Genomic DNA, 23,622 nt, shown 5'->3' with positions numbered 1-23,622 from the left:
GATGGCAAGACTCCATCTCGTGTACTTTGGACATGTTATTAGGAAGGACTAGTGAGTCTCTGGAGAAAGACTTCATGGTTGTTAGAGGGTCAGCAAAAAAGAGGAAGACCCTCAACGAGATGGATTGGCACAGTGGCTGCAACAATGGGCTCAAATGATTGTGAGGATGGTGCAGGACTGAGCAGTTTTTCGTTCTGTTGTACACAGGGTCACTATGAGTTGGAACCACTCCACAGCACCTGACAATAACAACAGATTTTTTACTATTGTCATAAATTCAAAATGTCAGATAAGTAGATAGTGGACAAGTGAGGAGGCGTATTTTGTAGCATTATTGACATCATTGGCTGAAGATACATTAGAATTTAAGCAGTATATTCTATATACTATAAAATTCTGTAAGCCATGATGTAATTGTTATTTATGATTTTTTTGTGAGCAGTTTTAAGACGTTTTAAAAATATTCGTACATGTTTTTCAGTGTGGTTTAAAGTACCAATACGGGATGAGACCCACTTTCTTTGATTTAGAAATTACATGTAAGTATCTAATAACATGAATTTTAAACTAAGCACATGCAAATAGGTCCTTGAAGGGTGGAGAAGTTTAATAACCTTTAGCAAAATTAATTAATATGCCCCATGTTGTGTGAAAAGGTAATCATCCCGCTTGGTGTATTTCTGTTTATGATTCAAGTTCTAAGAATAGCAGCCTAAACACATGTATAGACCTGTGCTGTCAGATACAGCAGTCACTAGCTACACGTGGCTATTTGTATTTAAATTGATTAAAATGAAATAAAATTTAAAACTCAACTTTATATTTGCACTAGCCACATTTCACAAGCTCAGAAGTCACATGTGGCCAGTGGATACTATATTGGACGGAGCAGATATGGAATATTTTGCAGAAAGTTCTATTAGCCAGCAATCCTTTCTGCCGTTACATAGGCAAACGAGGTTAAGAAGGTTTCCACGTGGAGGGTAAAAGAGGTCAGAAAATCTTCCCCAATTAGCATTCTTTCGCTCAATGTTTGTAAATACTTCTTTATCTTACACACACACACACACACACACACACACACACACACACACACACACAGGCAGCTGAGTCTTGGTCATGTGAAATAATCATATCCTTATATCTTTCATAGCCACTGCTTTAATACTGGTTAAACAAACACTGAATCTGCTACTTGGGGGTAACTATAACTCAATGAATAACTTCAAATAATTTTCACTATTGAAATAACAGATTTTCCACTGAGGAGGATACCCTTTTGAATGCATGGTACTTTATTTAAACACACATATATACAATGTTGACAAAGGAAAACACTGCAGAGTTCAGCACAGTGGCTGCATGCGTTGGTAGGATAGGCAGACTCTGGTTACACAGTATGAAATATGGGTTGAAAAATAGGAAAAGACCGGAGAGCAAGTTTCACTTCCCATCACCACATAGAAGGATCTTCAAGCCTGTAAAACGTAAGAAGTAAAGCATGTAAGAGAGGCTTCCCAAGTTCCTGGGGGGCTAGCAAGAGTACGACATTCAGTTCGGAACTGAAAGATGACCAGAAACTGTTAGAAAAGCTCTTGTTAGCATTCTAAACAGGAGCCCTGGTGAAACAGTGGTTAAGTGCTCAACTGCTAACCAAAAGGTCGGCAGTTAAAACCCACCAGCCACTCCTTGGGAGAAAGATGCAGCAGTCTGCTTCTGTAAAGATTACAGCCTTGGAAACCCTATGAGGCAGTTGTATTCCGTCCTACACGGTCACTATGAGTTGGAATCGACTAGACGGCAGTGAAGTGCGTGGCTGGCAGAATGTCAGGATGTGAGACGGTAGCATGGTGTACAAAGCCCCAGATGAGTAGCTTTCACTACATGAGTCTCAGGCAAATCTCCAAGGGCGTGTTTAAAAAGGCTTTGTGTATATCAAACAAGTCAAAAAACTTTGTAATATTTCTGAAGATCAAAACTACAGGAATCACACAAAACTGTAACAAGAAAGTTACTGTTCCTCTACTCTGAATATGCTGCCTTGTTTTCCTGTAAACCTTTTTATATAGAAAGATGCTATTTATTAGACTATAAAGAATCCTTTTTAATAAAATCACATTCACAGGCAACTTCAAGGTTGTCAAGTTTTGCCTCATTTTAACTGCGCACGGTTGAGGCTGTCAATCAAAGTGCAATTAACTTCATTTCATGAACTAGCTATGTGATTTAAAGCCATAAAACAAAGACCAGCAAGGTTCCAAGTAGGTCTGGATTGTTATTTTCCTAACCCTGAGTAGATATAGCCAACCCTAAACTTTTTACTGTGGCAAACATGATACACGTGTCAATCAGACATGATAAGGCATTTATCGTTTCAGTATTTAAAAACAACCCTTATGAATTTTCCACCTGCTTCCCTTGTACTTTGTTATATTCCAAGAATCTGTGAACATTTGGTGTTTAAGTCTGGGCTGGTACCTCCAGGGACAAAAGTACTGGAGTTTTATTCCAATCTAAACCATAGTTTCCCTCAGAGAGAACAAATCCAGGAACTCTATCCTTGCATCCTTCACCCAAGCTGACCATTTCACACGGGAACTGAGGGAGGGTGGGTGGCAGGGAAGGTGAGTGGCTCAGTGGGTCCTAGGATTCTCTAGGGAAGACCCCAATGAAGAGTGACACGTGAGTCACAGTCACCGAGCAAGTGTTCTAGTGACCTCTTCTGGGGAACTTGGTCCTTCCGCTGTAGAGCTTTGAGTTAAAGGCAGACAAGCTACCATAGAAATGGATAGACCACGTACAGTGTGACCTTGCTGGGGGCAGAGAACAGAGGACATGGGAGGGAATGAAAATTGAGGAGGACCAGGCTCCTTTTGAGCAGCACTCCTTATCCAGGAGGCACCAGAGAATCCTAGCCCAACATTTGACACTTAGATACTGGTAGGGACCTCTTCCTAAGACAGTGTAACATACTCTGAAAAAAGTCCCAAGGCTACAGACAAGCTCCTAAGAAAAATACTTCATTCAACATGCATTCATTGAATACGATACATTACTAGGTGACACCAACTGAGCTAAAATATAAGTCCAAATGTAAATAAGAGCACTTCACGATTTATCTACAGCTTCAGGTGAAGCCATGGAGACTGGAGGAAGACCCATCAGGGACACTTCCTAGGACATCTAGACATTCAGCATAGAGTGTAAAAAAAAGATGATCCCAGGCAAAGGTGGACAGTTGGTCATTTCGACTTAAGAGTTAAGGACTCCTCCAATTCTAACAAAGTTAGAAGTGCTATAAAGAGTAATTTCTGAGGCAGAAGTTCCTCAAATTTAACAATTTCAAAAGAGAACCTGATAATTTGGGCTTGAAATTATTTCTCCACAGAAGTTCAGAGACCCACAAGCGAGTACATGAAAAGAAAAGTCCTCCCCACTCCAGTCCCCATTTCTGCCTGCCCAAATCCTACCTAGTCCTGAGACCCCATTCCAATGCCTCCCACCATGAAGATATCTCCAGTTTCCCTCCACTTTAGCACCTAGGGCTTTGCACTAACGTTGCGTAACAAGCTTTTGCTTACCTAGTTCTGGGGACATTTTCTGTGCTCTCTCTCATCAAGAGATCTGAAATCAGTGTCTCAGGGCTAGATCGTTTTCCATATCTTAAAGAAAAGCAAAAGTCTGTTAAAGCCAGTTTAGAATAGTCATTAAAATCTATAGAAAAAAGAAGAGTGTTTCCCATCTGGATTATTACACGTAAAAATTATTTTCAGTTGATCATCTGCTAACAAGTAATCTGCTAGGTATACGAAACACACATTATCAGAAACATACCTAGATGTAATTGTATAACTAGGTGGCAGGACATAAGAATACATCAGAGTAGGGTTTTTAAAATTTTTACCATGAGTAAATTAGACATAGTTCTGGTGCACAGAGCAGTTTAAATCTTAATGAAGAGACCAGATGGAGTATTAGAATCAGTGCTAACACAGAAATCAGCAGGCTGATGCTCCAGATGCACCTGTGTCTCTAAATCTCGGGTTCCTCATTTGTAAAACCAAAATCATAATTTCTGCTTAAATCAGCGTTTTGGGAAGATCCAATGAGAAAAGTGTGTCACAATGCTTTGAAAGTGACAAAGTGATACACAAATGCAAGCTACTACTGTTGAAAGGCATCCAGTCTTATGGAATCTTAGAGATTCTGGGTCCTATATATTCCATTTTTATTTGGGGTACCCAAAGCTAAAAGCCTTCCTGATACTATCTGTGATTTTAACCTGCCCTGTAAATATAAAAGAATCTTACTGGTCCATGGAATTATGCTCGATCTTTTTTCTCCTGTAGCAGGATATGGATAGAACAAGAAACAAATGGAAGGTTGCGTTTACCTGTCCTGGCAGTATGTGCTTCCTGCTCTGTTCCAGGTGAGAGAGTAACTGTTTTCTCTCTCTCAATCTTTCTCTCTGTCTCTCTCTCTCTCACACACACACACACACATGGCTAAAGGTTGACCCTTCTTTATGAAACTGCATTTTTTGAAGAGGTTTTTTTTCCCCTTTCCTTAAAACAGCATTGGTTACCAGCAGCAGGACCCTTCACAGATGAAAAATTAGCCTAGCAGGGATTGATTAACTAATAGGTAAAATAGCGGAACAAAGCTGACAGAGGGTGCACTCTAACTGCATAACCAACACAATTAAATCCAAATTTTTGGTAAAGATTTTCCTATTATTGCTCCTTTGCTGAGACTCGCAGAAAGAAAAGCAAAACAAACTCTGCAGCCACCCCATCGTTTGTAAGATTTCCTCAAAGGTTTTCTGGAGTTGTGATATCAGATGGTAAGCTGCTGCTTATACTTATTTATTCTGTCCATCAGTTGATTTTACTAATGTTAAAACTCTTGGGCACCCTTAACTCATGTATCTTCATCATGTTCCACTAAGTGAAAGAAGTGGCAAATACTTTCTCCAATTTACCAGTCAAGCAGCTAAATCTATAACAGCAGGATTTGCTCAATGTAAAACAAGTAGCATCCAGAACAGCGTTCACTATTCCTCCTTCTGTAATTAATTCTGGATTACCCTGTTCCTCTACTATGCTTTAACTTTCAAAGATTGAGTCTCAAGGACAGTGATTCTCAAACCTGACTACACCTTAGAATCGCCTGGGGAGCTTTTTAAAAAACCACCAAAGCCCAGCCCCACCCCGCAGAGATTCTGATTTAATTGGTCGGGGGTGGAGCCCAGCATCAGTATATTCCAAACACTCCCTAGGTGATTCTAATTGCAGCCAGGGCAGAGAAACGCTCTTTTAGGGCAAGGTTACTCAGCCTTGACACTGGTGACATTTTGGGCCACTTAATTTCTTTGTTGTGGGCAGCTGTCCTGTACATTGCAGCATCCCTCGCCTCTACCCACTAGATGCCAGCGGGACCCCTCCAGTTATGACAAGCAGAAACGCCTCCAGACAATGCTAAATGCCCCCTGCCCCGAGGGGGAGGTAAAATTGCCCCTGGTTGAGAAAAACTGATCTAAAGGACTGTGGTAACAGTCCCTGGGAGGTGCAAATGGTTAATGCGCTCACCTGCTAAACAAAAGGTTGGAAATTCGAGCCCACCCAGAGACACCTTGGAAGAAAGGCCTGGTGATCTACTTCCAAAAAATCAGCCATTGAAAATCCTAGGGAACACAGTTCTACTCTAACACATGGGTCGCCATGAGTAGAGGTCGACTCTATGGCTCCCTGGCTCCTGGTTTTGAGAGGAATGTGTAAGCATAATACGGTAGATCCACACTCTAGAAAATTAGCGGTATAGGCAGCCAATGAATACAGCTTAAAATCATGATTAAGTAGAAAAAAGGAAGAAGGGAAATGACATCTTACCAGACTACCATTTATAACAAATGAAAACATACACGACACAGTAATTTTCAAAGGTACATACATAGTCAAGAATATATGCCAAACACATTTGAGTGGGTGTCTGTGGTGAGAAGGCACTGAGGGTGCAGAAAGGAAAGGAAGGGTGTGGACTGCAAGCATCTCATGGGTTTTAACAAGGAACTTGTAAGGCAAATGAGACAGTTAAGCCCACATCTCCGCTAAGTGAGGGATATTTTTGTGTGTGTGACATTATGAAAAAATAAAGTGAGAAATTCCTGAGGCCAGCCCTTCGCTTTCTGCTGGGGCCGTACATAAAGAAATCATCATATAATTTCTTGGAGGAAACAAAGGAAAGATGGTACTCTCTCCACTCCCAACTAACATTTGCTCTGGGCAAATGCATTCTAGACAGCTAACTGCCTCAGGGGAGACTTGTTCCCATCTAACCAGCATCCCTTCCCACGAAGCTCAAGTTCCTTTCCCCTTATTTTTTCCTTATCAGAGATGTTGGAGAGATCACATTATTGATGGTGATGACAATATTCAAGGAAAATCAATAGGATGGCTCCAGTTCCATCACCCCTAAAACAAAAGTTTTCATGAAATGCCCTTAGTTTCATGATCTATAAAATGGAGATAACCATACTCACCTCAAAGTTTTGAGGTGATTAAACGAGATAATGCCTAAGAAAACATTGGAAGTGGTAAAGCTTTAAACGATGGGAAACACCTTTACAAAAATAAGTTCTACTCTCTCTAGTGCTATAACTGAAATAACAAAGGTTTATCCTAGAAAAAAATTACAGCAGTGATTTAAAAGAAATATCTTGTTATTTGTACAAGTTCGCTGGTTTGTATGATAGCATAAACAAGAATCTGAAGCAATGAACTTTTCTGGGAAGTCTATTAGGTACACAACATTATTGCTTTTCCCTAATTAAAATAATCAGATTTCAACAGATCACAAACCAATGCTATTTAATTCTAGCATTTCCTGTATTCCTAATAACTATATAAATACATAAAGCTTTTTCAAAAGCTTTTTGGGATGTCATACTCCTTTTTGATGAAATAGAAAAGAAGAAACTTTATCTAAATAAAATAAATTCTCCCCCCTTTGGATCCTTTCCAAATAGTCTCTGATTTGTAAACAGTGAAATTATGGTACCAAAAGTTAAAAAATAAAAAACTCAAACTCTTCATAAAACATTAAATCTAAACATGTTAAACAGCACTGCTTTGACGGGTTTATCCCGTGTAGCTTATTAAGGTCATCAGTCATTAAAATAAGACACTAAATGATTTATATATAAGGGGAATCAATTTTGGAAACAATTTTTAAATCCTATATTATCTGTAGGAGCCCTGGTGATGCGGTGGTTAAAGCACTTGGTGGTTAAACCGAAAGGCCCGTGGTTCAAACCCACCAGCTGCTCTGTGGGAGAAAGATGTAGCAGTCTGCTTCCATAAAGATTACAGCCTTGGTAACTCTATGGGGCATTTCCGCTCTGTCCTATAGGGTCGCGATGAGTCGGAACCAGCTCGAGGGCATGGGGTTGGTTTTCATTTTTGGTACATTATCTGTAAAATAGTTTGGATTTGCCTTTTTTGCCTAATATTCAATGTTGAGAGTGAAAACGTGGTATTTGATTTTGGCTTTCTGGGCGTTCAGAGTAAAATCTTAGGATTTCTGCGATTGCTTGGAAATCCTGGATTCATCTTAGAGTGACTAGACCTTTGTACGTTTCTTCATAATAAAGCACCAAGTGAGCACGTTCTTTTCAGAAGTCACCTGCTGTAAATTAAGGAAAGTCTCTGCATCTTAGATCCACTGGTTACCTGCTAATCTCTAGTTATCAGGACTGGAATTTTCAAGTAAGGACCTGAGATTGCAAAAAACACTGTACAGAAGGAAAAACAGACAGCTCTCTCGGTCTTTTCCTACGTTCTGTCATTCAGTTCACCCTGGGCAGGTGGAACATCAGGCAGGGTCTTCGGCAGCCCGCTGTTTCCTCCTGCTTTGTTTGCTTGATGTGCTGTTTTCTAGACATCCTGCCCACCCTCCTCCTTTCCGCACTTCCCTGGCTCACTCCTGCCCCCTTTCACGGGTCACTTCCCATCCAGGTTTCTAGACAGACCCCCAACCGCTCTGAGAACAAACAAAAAAAGATAAGGGAGTGGGTGGGAGGAGACCGACAGCCACACAGCCTGGGAAACTTGAATCTGTGGGTCATAAATCGATACTGGGATTGTAGTTGCAGCCTGAAAGTACCCAATGCCCTGCCCAAACATTTACTGAGCGCTGAATGTGCCTAATACTGCCCTGGCCCTAGTATACAAAGAGGTAAAAGAAACGGTCCCTGCCCCTTAAGATCTCCAGGGTCGCAGGAGTGCACACGGGGTACCCCCGAGTCGGCCCGTCGAGCCCACGCACCTCTGCCTGGTGATGAGATTGATGTAGTGCCGCAGCGCTGAGTAGTATCTGGCCAGGTCCTCAGCCGGCGCGTCCTCGCCGGGGTTGTCCGGCTTCGAGGGGTAGGCCTCGATCAGCGCGCTCAGGCACACGAGCAAGGACAGGGCAAGGGTCAGTCGGGACAGCCCCAGTCGCTTGCTACTCAGCATCTGCGGGCACAGAAGGCGCGGTGGAGGGGCTTCAGGATTCGGGGGATAGAACGCCTAGCACGTCTCTCCTCTGCCTCCAGGCACACCTCCCGCTGCTACCACCCGAGACCCGCAATCCCTCCTTGAACAAGCCGCGCAGAGGGAACCCCAGCGTGGCGAGCACCGCCCTGCCGGCTCAGAGCACAGTCTGCCCTGGCCTGGACCCTCTGTCAGTCCGAAAACTCCGCGCAACTTGGCCGCAAGTTGCAGGGCAAAGAGTCGCGTGGCGAGAGACGCCAAGTTGGGTAGTTCCCTGTGTCAGATGCTTTTAAACAGGAAGGAAAGTTCTTCCTGCTGGGTGGAAAAGCTATCATTTTCCTACCCTCTACTCCAAATCTCTGTCGGAGGAGAAAACTTTCTTCTCTCTTACTTTTGGTCTGCAGGAGGCATCCTCGACAGTGGTGGCTGAGATCACCATGAGGAGGCAGGGTTGGTTTTTTTGTTTTTTGTTTTTTTAAGTAGGTGGTGAGGGTGGAAGGGAGAGAATTCCTTGCTGCCACCAAACTCATTGCGGTCAAGTCGATTCCGACTCATAGCAACCCCAAAGGACAGAGTAGAACTGCCTCGTAGAGTTTCCAAGGAGCGGCTGGTGGATTCGAACTGCCGACCTTTTTGGTTAGCAGCCGAGTTCTTAATCGCTGGCTGGCACAGCAGGCTCAATTCGGATCCCGAGGATCCCGGGGGTGGAAGGGCTCCCGACTGCCCAGGATTCCCCAGTTAGGTTGCTACCCGGCAAACCTCCCTCCCGCGCAGCTCCCTCTGGGCTTCCAGGCGGCGACCCTCGAGGAGACTGCCAGAACTCCGGGTTGCGGGGGGAGGGAGGGCGGGGTCCCGTGTTCTCCCTCCATTTTCTCCAAAAACTAACCCAGAGGGACGACACAGCCAGGAGGGTCCGGGAGAAGGCAGGATGGACAATCAGAGGGGACCCAGAGGAGGAAGAGGAGTTTAGCCTCCAAAAGGGGCACGGAGAGGGTATAGCGTGGCGCGCAGAGCTGCGGACCCGAGCGCGACCCTCCCAGGGCTCGCAGAGTGTGAGAGGGCACCTCGGACAAGCTCACCCGCGCCCCCTACGCTCCAGTCCCGGCCGAGCGGGTGGTGGTACTCACGGTGGCCGGCGGTCGGGCGTGGCCGGGCGGTGAGTGTTCTGCAGTCGGGCCGCCTCTCCGCGGGATCCGAGCTGGCTGGTGGGGTGTCGAGAGCGGGTCGCAACTGGGCTTTTATGGCACTCCCTCGTCGCGGCAGGAGGGGCCTCGGGCAATCACGCTCCAGTGACTCCCACCCCGCCACTTCCCGCCCCCGACTCGCAGGGGGAGGGGGCTGGAGCTGCAGCCGCAAGAGCATCGGCCTCGGGTGCCACCCACACCCCAAAGTCCCAGCTCCAGGCTGGGTCCGGGAAAGGGGGGCCGGGCTACCGCGCGCGTTGCACGGTCTCAGAGGACGCCAAAGCCCCTAGCCCTGCCCTCCCTCGGCGCCTCAACCCGGCTTCCCTTCACACTTCGTCTAGCTCTGCCAAGATCTCTGGGCAAGACATAATCCAGATCATCTTTGTCGCCTGTCCCCAGGACCACCAAGTGCCAGAGTAAGAGACACTTGAGTCCTCTACTCGAATGGAGCATCTTCGAAGCCCGCGCCGGGCACAACTTTGCGCGCTTTAGCAGGAAAGCAACTTGGCACAGATTGTCCTGCATTTATCCAGCCGGTCGGAGGCGGCTGACCGACTTCCCCAGCTAGAGGATTCCAAACACCGCCCCCTGAGGGGCTAAGAACCGACATCCGTGGCTTTGGCCCCCTTCCCAACTTGTTTTTCTGGGCGATTAGCCCTTCCCAGAGACTCGCCCACATGCTGCGAGCCCGGCTAGGTGGGGACCTGAAAGAGTGTGGAGACTAAAACTCTCCAGGGGCGGAATATACGGTAAACCCACTGCCACCATTTGCTGGAAAAGAGCCCCATTTCGAGAGTCTGAAGACTCCTTAGAGCGCGATCAAACAAAAAATTTTAGTCGAAACTGGCCGGTAGTTAAAAGAACTGCAGTTTCTCCTTTTATGTCCTGGCCCTTTGTATAGAGGTGGCATAGTGGTTAAGAGGTACGACTGCTAACCAAAAGGTGGGGCAGTTCGAATCCACCAGGTGCTCCTTGGAAACCCTCCGAGGCAGTTCTTCCGAGTCCTATAGGGCGGCTGTGAGTCGGAATCGATTCGACGGCAACGGGTTTGGTTAAGTACGTTCAATTGACGTTAACTGAGAATGTGTGTTCTGACTGAAATAAAAACAGGTTTTTAGAAAACGATCAACATTAATTTGCACGTCGCGTTACACCTATTGAATGTATATGAAAAAAGACCACCTACAATTCTTAAAAGATGAGGATTTTATGTAGTGGACTGTGTGTGGTCTTAAAGTCCCCTGAATGAATACTCCTAGAAGTCTGAATGTTACTGATTAAAATGGCATCTTAGGAAATCAAAACGTTAAGTTACAAGTTACTTTAATGCCAAAATGACAAGTGATTCCGTTCAACTGACAAGTTTTTGTACTGTTTTGACAGCACTGAATTAAATATCAATTACTATGCAGCAAGCAACCCTAATACGCTCACGCAAATGCAGCCAATAATCAGATTGTGGATGTTGAAGACCAATAGCCCTTCCACTTAGGTGACTTCTCCCCTCCATGTTACACGAACGCATGCTGAGAGCACACATATATCAGGGCTCTCAGCTTTGCTCAGAGAGTGCTTATGTGAAAACATCTTCCGTAAAAGAGCAAAACACCTTCTAGTTTAGAGCCCTTTCTAGAGAAGGAGAAAGACACAGTCTACTTTTCAATAAAATAATCTAATTTTTAGAGTGTATCACAGATTCATATCATTTAAAACCTCTGTAGAAGGAGCCACTGAATTTGGGAGAAAGTGCTTCTAAGGAGACGTGCCAGTCTTCAGTTGGGAGCACTAGGGAAATTCGACAATTTAGCTGAAGATCAAGTCACTGGCACCCAAGAATAAGAATGCATTCTTGGGGTAAAGCATTGAGAGAATTAAAAACAGGAGGTTAAGTGATGTGCCCTACATGTATCCTACAAACATCTTATCCCTTTGTCTCCAGTCCAAAACGCACCCCCTCCCCTCTGTCTCTCTCAGGACCTTGTTCCATCAATTGCTTCCTTTCTTTCCTATAGCTTTCACCTCTTTCAGCTTAAAAATTTCCTCGGGTTTGCACTATAAAAGAAACAAAACAAAACCACCACCCAAAACAAACAAAAACGACTGTCACTCAACCCAGCATCTCCTTCCAGCTGCTGAATCATTTCTCTACTTTGTTTCAAAGTTAAGCTTGCATTCATGCATGTATGTATGTTCGTATGTATTTATTTATTCAGCTTTATTGAAGTACAGTTGAGATACAATAAGCTACAAATGTTTAAAATATTCAATTTGATAAATCTTGACATAGCTCACACACACACACATACACCTGTAATCACCATAAATCAGCATCAACTCAACAACAATGGGTTTGGGTTTGTGTGTGTGTGTGTGTGTGTGTGTGGGAAGCCATCATCATCATCAAGACAATGAACATGTACATCACGCCCAATAGTTTCCTCATCTTCTCTTAGAATTCTTCCCTCCAACTTCTCTCTAACCTCCTCCCCTAGGCAACAATTTATCTGCTTTCTGTCACTATAAATTCATTTTCATTTTCTAGAATTGTATATAAATATAATCCCACAGTGTGTACTCTTTTATAGTAGGCAGCTGCCTTCTTTCACTCAGCATCATTTTAGATCCACCCATGTTATTGCATGTATCAATGGTTCGTTCCGTTTTATTCCTGGGTAGTGTTCCATTGTGTGGCTATACCTCAATTTTTTTTTAAAATCCATTCACCTGCTCATGGACTTTGGGTGGTTTCCAGTTTGAACTATTACAAATAAGGCTGCTATAAACATTCATCTACAAGTCTGTGCATGAATACGTTCTTTCATTTCTTTTGGCAAAATACTTAGGGGTGGAATGGCTGGGACATATGGTAGCTGCATGTTGTCCCACAGTTCATGAATTGTCTGTTCTTTATTTTGTTTTATTTTTATATGGTTTCCATTGCTATGTCTTTAAGTTCACTAATCTTTTCTTCTGCAATGTCTAATTGCTGTTGATCTTATCCAGTGCGTTTATACTTTAGACCATGTAGTTTTCATCTCTAGAAGCTCAATTTGGATCTTCTTTTTTTACAAAAAAAAAAATATTTTCTGTGCCTCTCCTTAGCCTGTTTAATCTTTTCTCTAGCTTCTTGAATAAACATTAATAATAACTTGTCTATTAATTCTTCTCATTATAGCTTATACTTTTCCTTCTTTGTATGTCTTGTACTTTTTTTATAGGAAAGCAGACATTGTAATTTTACCACGTTGTCTGTTGGATATTTTTGTATTCCTACAAATATTCTTAATCTTTGTCCTGGGATGCAGTTAAAAACTTGGAAACATTTTGACACATTTGTTTCTCCCTTTTAAGTTTTGTTCCGTGGGACCAGAGCTGGATTTAGTCTAAGGTTAATTGTTCCCCATTACTGAGACAAGACTTTTATTTTTGCTTTAACTGCTGCCTCCTGAATCATGAAGTTTTCCACTCTGGCTGTCGGAACAGGCACTTTTCCTGGCCCTGTGTGCACACGGGACCCTGTCTCCTTTAATCCTTTTGTTCTTTCCCTGTCTTGGGTAGTTTTCTACCGTGTATGATCTGATCTGTAACCAGCTGAATACTAGAGAGGAATCCTCTGCAGATCTCCAGAGTTCTCTCTCTGTGCAGCTCTCACCTATCCTGTATTCAACCTGTGAGCTCTAGCTGTCCTGGCTTCCTCAGACTCCTAGCTCCATCTCTTCAACTGGGCTGCCAGTCTTGGTGTAGATTCCTCCCCTTGTGTGCTATAGCCTGGAAATTTTCTTTAAGCAGTAAGCTGGGACCATTATAGGACTCCACTCATTTGTTCCCTGTCTTTAAGAGATCACTGTCCTATGTTGCCTGATGTCCAATGCCTTGAGTGCGATTGTTTAACATATACTTTGCAGTTGTTTCAGATGACAGGGTAAATTCAGTTCCTGTTTCTTCATTTTGACCAGGACTACAAGTCTCATAGCAAAGGTTTTTTTTAAAAAAAATGTTTCTACTCCTTGCCTCTGCTTCTTCAGCTTTGGTTTGGTCGTAAAACCACTGTAATCTAGGTTCTGTCTGAATCAAGCTACTGAACCTGCTATCAGTAAGATCACCCTGATCACAACCCCATGAACCTTTACCAGTTATTTGACTTCTCTTAACCATTACCTTCACTGGTCTCCTCTGGCTCACCTCCTTTCTCTCTGGCCTTGCCCCTGTTTCCTTTGCTGACTAGTCCTTCTGTACTCCAAGTCTCAGTCTCAGCTTTGATCTTTTTCTACTCTACGTACACTTAGTAATCAAGCCCATATACTCCTATGGCTCATGCATCTAAAATCTCTACCTCTAGCTCAGGTCTCAGAAATCATGTTTAAATTATCCAAAGTGGAGCTTCCATTAACATCAATTCCTAATTCTATATCATCATGCGAGAAAGATGTTTACCTGTGTTTATTGACTATGCAAAGGCATTTGACTGTGTGGATCATAACAATTATGGTTAACATTGCAAAGAATGAGAATTCCAGAATACTTATTCGTGCTCATGAGGAACCTATTCATAGACCAAGAAGCAGTCATTCAAACAGAACAAGGGGATACTGCATGGTTTAAAGTCAGAAAAGGTGTGTGTCAGGGCAGTATCATTTCACCATACTTACTCAATCTGTATGGTGAGCAAATAACCCAAGAAGCTGGAATATATGAAGAAGAATGGGGCATCAGGATTGGAAGAAGACTCATTAACAACCTGTGATATGCAGATGACACAACCTTGTTTGCTGAAAGTAAAGAGGACGTGAAGCACTTACTGATGAAGATCAAAGACCACAGCCTTTAGTATGGATTACACCTCAACATAAAGAAAACAAAAATCCTCACAACTGGACCAATAAGCAATATCATGATAAATGGAGAGAATATTGAAGTTGTCAAGGATTACATTTCACTTGGATCCACATCAATGTCCATGGAAGCAGCAGTCAAGAAATCAAAGGATGTAGTGCATTGGGCAAATCTGCTACAAAAGACCTCTTTAAAGTGTTCAAGAGCAAAGATGTCACTTTGAGGACTAAGGTGCACCTGACAAAAGCCATGGTATTTTCAGTCATCTCATATGCATGGGAAAGCTGGACAATGAATAAGGAAGATCGAAGAAGAATTGATGCCTTTGAATTATGGTGTTGGCAAAGAAAATTGAATATATCACGGACTGTCTTTGAAGAAGCATGGCCACAATGCTCCTTAGAAGCAAGGATGGCAAGACTTCATCTCGGGTACTTTGGACACATTATCAAGAGGGACTAGTCCCTGGAGAAGGACATCATGCTTGGTAATGTAGAGGATCAGTGAAAAAGAGGAAAAGACTTTCAACGAGATGGATTGACACAGTGGCTGCAACAATGGGCTCAAATATAGCAATGATTGTGAGGATGGCACAGGACCAGGCAGTGTTTCCTTCTGTTATACACAGGGTCGCTATGAGTCGGAACTGACTTGATGGCACCTGTTATGGATTGAATTGTGTCCCCCAAAAATGTATGTCAACTTGGCTAGACCATGATTCCCAGTATTGTGTGACTGTCCACCATTTTTGTTATCTGATGTGATTTTCCCATGTGTTGTAAATCCTACCTCTATGATGTTAATGAGGCAGGATGAGAAGTTGTTATGTTAATGAGGCAGGACTCAATCTACAAGATTAAGTTATATCTTGAGTCCATCTCTTTTGAGATATAGAAGAGAGAAGGCAGCAGAGACACAGGAGGACATCATACCAGCAAGAAAGAAGCACGAGGAGCAGAGCACATCCTTTGGACCTGGGAAGCACGTAAGAAGCTCCTAGACCAGGGGAAGATTAATGACAAGGACCTTCCCCCAGAGCTCAGAGAGAGAGAAAGCTTTCCCCGGAAGCTGGCACCCTGAATTTGGACTTCTAACCTACTAGACTGTGAGAATAAATTTCTCTTTGTTAGAGCCATCCATTTGTGGTATTTCTGTTACAGCAGCACTAGATAACTAAGACAGCATCTAACAACAACATATATGAAGTCCAAAATATTTTCAAAATCTCGAAATTGAACTATAAGTCCTCATATATTTGGTCCCTACCTACTTCTCAGCCTTATCTTACAAATTTAGCCTTCACTCCCAATATTCCTGTCCATTGGCCTTCTTTCTGCTTCTTAAATATATCAATCACCTTTTCCAGTTGGCCTTCATTGTGCTGTGTCCTCTCCCTGAAACATTCTCCCAACTCTACCTGGCCAACACATAAACATCCTTCTGACTTCACCCGAAATATCACTTCTCCATGGAGCACTTTCTTGGTCCTCCGGGCTCGATGAGGCCCCCTTCCACATGCTCTCATAGCATTCTGTTCTTATTAATTGCATGTATCTACAGCTGAATTGTATGTGTAATACATAGTCGTCATCTTGTTATTTGTTTAATATCTGTAAACGCCATAAAAACAGGGACGATGCATTTTTAAATTTATTTCTGCATCTCTAGTGCAATTCCTAGTACCCAGAAGATTTTCAATAATTATTTGATGACCAGAATAAATGTCTTTAAGCAACTGAAGTTTATAACTGAGTTTTAGAATGGCCTGTTATAATTTAGAATAAAAACTGGCAATCTATGGCCTGCAGCACCTCCTCCACCTATTTTTGTAAATAAAGTTTTATTAGAAGAGAACAGGATACAAGGAAAAGATTAGTCCAAAGACTAATGGACCACAGCTATCAAGGCCTCACCAGACTGAACCCAGTAAAGCTAGACGGTGCCTGGCTACCACCACTGACTGCTCTGACTGGGATCACAACAGAGGGTCCTGGGCAGAGCTGGAGAAGGATGAAGAACAAATTTCTAACACACAGAAAAAAAAGACTAGATTTACTGGTCTGACAGAGACTGGAGAAACCCTGAGGGTATGGCCCCCAGACATCCTTTTAGCTCCGTGGTGAAGTTGCTCCCAAGGTTCACCGTTCAGCCAGAGATTGTATAGTCACATGAAACAAAATGGGACTAATGAGGCACAGCAGTCCAGGGACAAGGATTAGGAGGCAGGAAGGGACAGGAAAGCTGGTGATAGGGAACCCAAGGTTGAGAAAGGACAGTGTTGACAGGTCGTGGGGTTGTTAACCATTGTCATAGGGACATAAGTGTACTAACTGTTTAATGAGAAACTATTTTGTTCTGTAAACCTTCATCTAAATTAAAAAAAAAATAAAGAATTATCTATGCGAGATCAAATTGACAGCAGCAACTCAAAAGGTTTGATGGGAAGCCTAGGGGACAGGGAGTTGAAGGCAATGGTGATGGAATAATTTGGAAAAGGATAGTGAGAATAGCAGCACAACTGAAAGAACATAATTGATGTCACTGAATTGTACATGTAGAAATTTTTGAAACGGTGTATCTTTGGCTATGTATATTTTCACCAAAAAAAAAGGTCCTCCAAGATTGAGAAGGGAGAGTGTTGACACGTCGTGGGGTTGTTAACCAATGTCATAAAACAATATGTGTACTGACTGTTTAATAAGAAACTACTTGTTCTGTAAACCTTCACCTGAAGTACAATAAAAAAAATAAATAAAAGTTTTATTAGAAGACAGCCATGCCCATTCATTTACATATTGTCTATGGCTTCTTTGGTAGTGCTACAATGGCAGAGTTGAGCAGTTGTGACAGAGACTGTATGACTCACAAAGCCAAAAATATTTGCTGTATGGCCCTTTATAGAAAGTTTTCAGACCTCTGATTTAGAACATAAATATTCTGTATAAATCATAGGTAAGGAAACATAATAAGCAATCTGAGTGTCTTAATATACCAAATTCCTTCCTGCCACAGGGCTTTTGCACATGCTATTTTCTCTCCTTTCCCTTGATTCTTTGCTTGGCATACTTCTACTTATCCTTTATGTTTCACTTTACATGTCGTTTTTCTATGATCTCTCCATCTAGATTAGGTTCTTCTCTATTCTACCCACTGCATGGTCCTGTAGCACCCTCAAGTTTTCCTCTAGAGATCCTTTCACAGCTATAATTGTATATGTAAGCATATAGTCACATGTGCCAGTATTTGTCTGATGTCTTTAATGTTTCTTAAGTGCAATCTCCATGAGAACAAAGATACATGTTTTGTTCACCTTTATATTCCCGATCACTGGTAAATACTGTGTTGGACGACATGTTCTGTAGCTGTGGTGGTCTTGCTAACACTTCATTCTAGAATATAGCTGACTTGCCACCCCACCCAATCACAAGCAGGTCTGGACCAACAGGAGACCTTAGGTCTGCCAGTAACTGTCTGTGTGACCTTGGGTCAGTCACTACCTGGGCATGGAATAATAAAAATTTTCTCAGTTTGCTTTTTGTAAACAAACCAACTCTAGTCTTCCAACTTTTATTTCTAGCCAGCTTAATAAAGTAGGTTTGCATGCTTTGTTTCCCTTTAGAATTATCTTAGTGGACTCTTTTAACACATGTATCTAAACACTATGTTTATTCCTTATTTCATGTGACAAAATTTTCTTTCAGGTATTTGCTTCCAAAGAATTTCAGAGAATAGCCACTCCATAAATTTAGTAAGGAGTAATAAAATTAATACACTACTCATCTTCAACGTCTTTTTTCCACGGATCACAGAAAGCTCTGCAAGTAACGGTAAGCTAAGTTTTGCCGCATCGTATTGAGATGGGAACTTTCTCAGTAGAACAGAAAAGCTAAGATGGAATTATGGAACCAGCTTGGAGAAATAGCACAATTAGTTTTGGTGGGAGGATAAAGACACAGAATTGCCATTTTAAAGTAATCTAAAGGACAACAGTCCATTTTATAAAAGCTTTGCAAAAATTAAGAGAGTGAATGATAATGCAATGGTTTAGTTTTCTTTTTGAAACAATCTAGTTATTTTCTCATAGTGAGTTTATACTATTTGTGTTTATTTTATATTAGGTGGTTTTTTAAATTAATTTTAAAATTAGTTAATACATAAACACATTTTAAAAACAAAAATGATATTTAAAGGAAGATATAACTTGCAAAGTCTTGCTCCCATCTGACTGGAGTGGGTTTAAGTGAGAGAGCAAAGATAGTCTCACTGCAAAGCGGGGGTAGAGATATTGGGCAGTGACTTTTTTGTGTGTGTTTTTTTCTGTTCTTTCTTTACTTTTTGTCTTTGTTATTCTATTTGCTATTCTTTTTTTTTTTTTTTTTCAGGTTATTTGCTTTTTGATAAGGGAAACCCCTATCTGAGCCTTACATTCACTTTTCTACTTTGCAGTGGATTTTCCTGGACTCTCCTTCCATGCTATCTGTGCTCCGTTGTCTCTTTCTCTCATAGATAAGAGCTAATTTAGACCTGCTGCATTTGTGGGTTGTTACATCTGCTTTTCTGTTGTCTGAGAGGGTGGCAAGGATAGGAATGAATGGGGTTTGAGGAGGAAAGAAAAAAACAGTGCTGTGGGGTATCCCAGCTGGGGAAAGTCACTGAAGACCTTCTCTTGTTAGTTAAAAGTTCTGTATTGAGGTTTGCTCTTCATAGCTGGAGATATATCTGATCCAGTGAGAAAATCCCTTGGATATCAGATTGTTCACTAGATTCCCAGTGAACCCAAGGCCTTCCTTTTCCTCAAAGACAAGCAGCCTTAGGCCATTAGTTCCTCCCCTGCCCTCTTCTCCCTGCTTGCCTGGCCTATGTCCCTCTGGGATATAGGTAGAAAAGGCATGGAAAAAATAAGTAAACCAGGAATTCATCCCATTTGTTCCTTCCCTGCTTGTTGCCTGCATTTCTCCTAGTTTTTTTTTTTTTTTTTTTTTAAAGAATATTTTTTTTGTCATGGTGGAGAGAGGCAACTGTTTAAATGGACTCCGGAATCTTTTGCGCTTCCTTTTCAACTCCCATTCCCCACACCAGATTAAGGGATATTGGTGAGTTTTCTCAGCACTTGATTATCTCACATTTTTGCCCACTGTACTGCTTCTGGAGGAGTCAATTAAAAGCTAGGATAAATTTCCAGAATCTTCTCTCTGTGCCTGTGATGGTTAATGTCATGTGTCATCTTGGCTAGGCTATGATTCTCTATGATTCTCAGTGATTTGGCAGATACTATATAATCACCTTCCATTTTGTGATCTGATGTGAGCAGCCAATGAGCTGAAAGAAGAGTTTCCTTGGGGATGTGGCCTGCCTCCAGTATATAGTGTAAATGGATGTTTTGCAAAGCTCACTTCTTTCTCAGCCTTGTACTCTTCTCATTGCCTGACCTCCAATTCATGGGATAGAAGCCTTCAGAAGTCTCTGGCCTGCTGCCTGACCTGAAGATTTTGGATTCACCAACCTCAGCAACCCTGTGAGCAGCTGAGGCCTCCAGTCTGCCACCTGACCTGCAGATTTGGGCCTTGTCAGGCCCTGCAACCACATGAGCCAGCAAAGGTCTTCAGTCTGCTGCCTGACTCACGGATTTGGGACTTGCCAGCCCCTACAATTGTGTCAGCCATTTCCTTTAAGTAAATTTCTGTCTCTCTCTATATATATATCAATGTATGTTTCACTGGTTTTGATCCTCTAGAGAATCCAGACTAAAACAGTGGATGATATTTTTAAACTGTTATGGTATAAAGTGGTGCTTTGCCTCAGTTTGGATGCTTCCGACATATTCTTTGCTGTTCTTACTTATTTTTGTACATTTTGTGAGCTTTGGAAGGAGGGAAATTTTATGGTCCTGTATGTTTGTTCCCAGCTTCTCTGTGAAATTGAAACAGAATTTACTGACAGCATTATTTCTATTTCCGTGTATTTTCAGCCATGTCTAGAAGTACTTATACAAGAGAACTGAGACAACTACGAAGACTGTTTGGACCAAAATCTATCTGAAACACCCAGATAATTGCAGGAAAATTTTTTTTTTTTATTTGAAAGTATTATGATAATAGCTTCGATTCTCTCCCCCACTTTGTGTAGGCACAAACTTAAGATTCTGAAATAGCATCCATAGCGCTGAGTTGAGACTGGCTTTGTGTTCTTCTGATCAATTAGAGTTAAGTTTTCATTTTTGTTTTTTAGCTCAAGTCCCATGTTGCTAGTCACACCTACCCATACAATGGTAGAATGTTGATTTTACTGGGAATAAAAACTTAAATGTGATCATAGGAATGACAAGGGCATTCTGTTGCACTAAAGGCAGACTTAGGAGGGAGATACTGATTTCCTATTGTGTAGAAGGCTAAGATGCTATGTAGATGAACTTCGAACTCTGATGATAGCACTGAATATCCTGTAAGCTTGTTAAGAAATCTTCCCATCATTTCTGATAGGGTTTGGTTCAAAGAACATTTACTCTCTGCTGTGAGGACATATCATTTCCACTTTAGGGACTGTTGTGGATATTGTGGATTGGATGTCCCTCAAGACCCATTGCAAGACACTTCTAGCCTCCCAAGACTCCATAGTATAATTGTCCAGCCTCACTTATAGCTATGGTTCAGGTATGGTTTAGATCAAATCCACTTACTCAGGACTTGACTGAAAACACTAATGAGATGTTCAATTTTCTCTAGGTATATTAACAAACATAGACAAAATTTAAAAATAAGAACACTGAGTTATGAAAGGACTGAGTTAGATCCTTTCTTTTACTTTCAACTTCTTTCTGTCCTTGTATTTAAAGTGTGTCTCTCATAAGCAGGATATATTTCCCCCCAGGTGATAGTTTTTGTTTTTAAATTCAAGCTATTAGTTTGTTTAAATTTAATGCAATTACAGATGTTATTTGTTTTTTTCATTAATTTTATATTGCTGTTGTCATTGTGATGTACTTGGTTTTATAATCATCAGGCTACTTTTTGTTTTCTTTTTTTATGTTTATTTTTTCGCTTCTTTCTTGTCTTTGTTTAGGTAATTCAATTTTTTAATTATTCTATTTTCCTCTCTATTGTCAGTTGTACAATTTTTACTATTGCTTTGATTTTTACCCTAGAGATTCTAGACTAAATACTGTCTAATACAAATGTATACTTTTACCACCTCCTTTCAGAGAACATGTGGACCTTGGAGCTGAGATCTGGAGTATTTGCTAGGTTCCTCATCCCTGGAATGTCCTGGGCTCCAATTTTTGTCTCTCAGAACTGTAAGTCTGCCAAAATCCTCTGCTTGGCTTCTCAGTGGCTTTCTACTTAACTTCTTAGTCTGTTGTCCTGTGTCACTAAAGAATTTGCAAGTGCATTGAGGGAGAAACCACCAAGTGTTGGACTTACTTCTCTATACTTCCCTTTTCACCAGGATCTTAGCCACTCAAATCCTTGACAGCTCCAAAGTCAAATTTTTGTCTCCCCAACACTTTGACAGCTTCAAAAGCTCTGCTGGCTGGCTTCTTCACCCCTAGCAGCTACCCACTGCCTTGACTTCCAGCCCCTTGCCAGCACCAAGTATCAACAAGTTATCAGGGAGAAAGCAACTTCTAGAGCTATGGATTGAATTGTGTCCCCAAAAAAGGTCTATCAATTTGGCTAGGCCATGATTCCCAGTATTGTGTGATTGTCCAGCATTTTGTCATCTGATGTGATTTTCTATGTATTGTGAATTCTACCTCTATGATTTTAATGCACCATACTTAATCTGTATGCTGAGCAAATAATCTGAGAAGCTGGACTATACAAAGAAGAACAACGTGCCATCAGGATTGGAGGAAGACTCATTAACAACCTGCGTTATGCAGATGACACAACCTTGCTTGCTGAGAGTGAAGAGGACTTGAAGCACTTACTGATGAAGATCAAAGACCACAGCCTTCGGTATGGATTACACCTCAACATAAAGAAAACAAAACTCTTCCTTTCAATTGTGTTCGCAGCCTCTGCCGCGCTGCAGTGGCTCTCTAACGCCAGCGCCGCCTCTAGCTCGCCGAGCTCCAGCCGAAGAAGGCGGGTAAGGGAGGAGGTGTCTTTACCATGGCTCATACAAAGCAGACAGCCCGCAAATCAACTGGTGGTAAAGCACCCGGGAAGCAACTGGCTACAAAAGCCGCTCGCAAGGGTGCGCCCTCTACTGGAGGGGTGAAGAAACCTCATTGTTACAGGCCTGGTACTGTAGCACTCCGGGAAATCAGACGTTATCAGAAGTCCACTGAACTTCTGATTCGCAAACTTCCCTTCCATCGTCTGGTGCGAGAAATTGCTCAGGACTTCAAAACAGATCTGCGTTTCCAGAGAGCAGCTATTGGTGCTTCGCAGGAGGCAAGTGAGGCCTATCTGGTTGGCCTTTTTGAAGACACCAACCTGTGTGCTCTCCATGCCAAACGTGTAACAATTATGCCAAAAGACATCCAGCTAGCACGCCGCATACGTGGAGAACGTGCTTAAGAATCCACTATGATGGGAAACATTTCATTCCTTAAAAAAAAAACAAAAACTCTTCTTCCTGTTATTGGTAGTTCTGAACGTTAGATATTTTTTTTCCATGAGGTCAAAAGGTACCTAAGTATATGATTACGAATGGAAAAATAGGGGACAGAAATCAGGTATTGGCAGTTTTTCCATTTCATTTGTGTGTGAATTTTTAATATAAATGCAGGGACACAAAGCATTAACGCAAGTCAAAACGTTTCAGTGAACAAGTTTCAGCAGTTCAACTTTATAACAATTATAAGTAAACCTGTGAAATTTTTCTGGACAATGCCAGCATTTGGATTTTTTTCAAACAAGTAAATTTCTTATTGATGGCAACTAAATGGTGTTTGTAGCATTTTTATCATACGGTAGATTCCATCCATTCACTCTACTTTTCTAACTGAGTTGTCCTACATGCAAGTACATGTTTTTAATGTTGTCTGTCTTGTGTGCTGTTCCTGTAAGTTTGCTATTAAAATACATTGAACGATTAAAAAAAAAAAAAAAAAAACTCTTCACAACTGGACC

The 23,622-nt window shown here is 41.9% G+C and overlaps 2 protein-coding genes across 2 annotated transcripts; one reads left to right on the top strand and one right to left on the bottom strand.

Moving 5' to 3' along the window:
* Positions 1–1,276: 1,276 nt before the first annotated feature.
* NPY (neuropeptide Y) lies at positions 1,277–9,735 on the bottom strand. The gene is made up of 4 exons (XM_004377461.1): positions 9,656–9,735; positions 8,323–8,510; positions 3,582–3,662; positions 1,277–1,478 (listed from the first exon to the last, which is right to left on the bottom strand). The coding sequence occupies exons 2-4, from the start codon at positions 8,508–8,510 to the stop codon at positions 1,454–1,456; spliced, it is 294 nt and encodes a 97-aa protein (XP_004377518.1). The 5' UTR covers positions 9,656–9,735; the 3' UTR covers positions 1,277–1,453.
* Positions 9,736–22,653: 12,918 nt separating this feature from the next.
* On the top strand, positions 22,654–23,100 carry LOC101360146 (histone H3.3-like). Its single transcript, XM_012555856.2, has one exon. The coding sequence runs from the start codon at positions 22,657–22,659 to the stop codon at positions 23,065–23,067; it is 411 nt and encodes a 136-aa protein (XP_012411310.1). The 5' UTR covers positions 22,654–22,656; the 3' UTR covers positions 23,068–23,100.
* Positions 23,101–23,622: the final 522 nt, after the last annotated feature.

Source organism: Trichechus manatus, unplaced genomic scaffold, assembly GCF_000243295.1.
Source record: "Trichechus manatus latirostris isolate Lorelei unplaced genomic scaffold, TriManLat1.0 scaffold00050, whole genome shotgun sequence".
Taxonomy (NCBI): Eukaryota; Metazoa; Chordata; class Mammalia; order Sirenia; family Trichechidae; genus Trichechus; species Trichechus manatus.
The sequence above is the reverse complement of the archived record's forward strand: the minus strand, read 5'-3'. Positions and strand labels throughout refer to the sequence as shown.

What these genes read in the sequence shown, in the direction of transcription:
- LOC101360146 (XM_012555856.2), top strand. Translation starts at nt 22,657, where the DNA reads ATGGCTCATACAAAGCAGACAGCCCGCAAATCAACTGGTGGTAAAGCA.
- NPY (XM_004377461.1), bottom strand. Translation starts at nt 8,510, where the DNA reads ATGCTGAGTAGCAAGCGACTGGGGCTGTCCCGACTGACCCTTGCCCTG. An exon ending in AATCTCATCACCAGGCAGAG is followed by an intron (nt 3,663 to 8,322) that starts GTGCGTGGGCTC and finishes CTTTTCTTTAAG; the next exon opens with ATATGGAAAACGATCTAGCC. An exon ending in GAAAATGTCCCCAGAACTAG is followed by an intron (nt 1,479 to 3,581) that starts GTAAGCAAAAGC and finishes TACGTTTTACAG; the next exon opens with GCTTGAAGATCCTTCTATGT.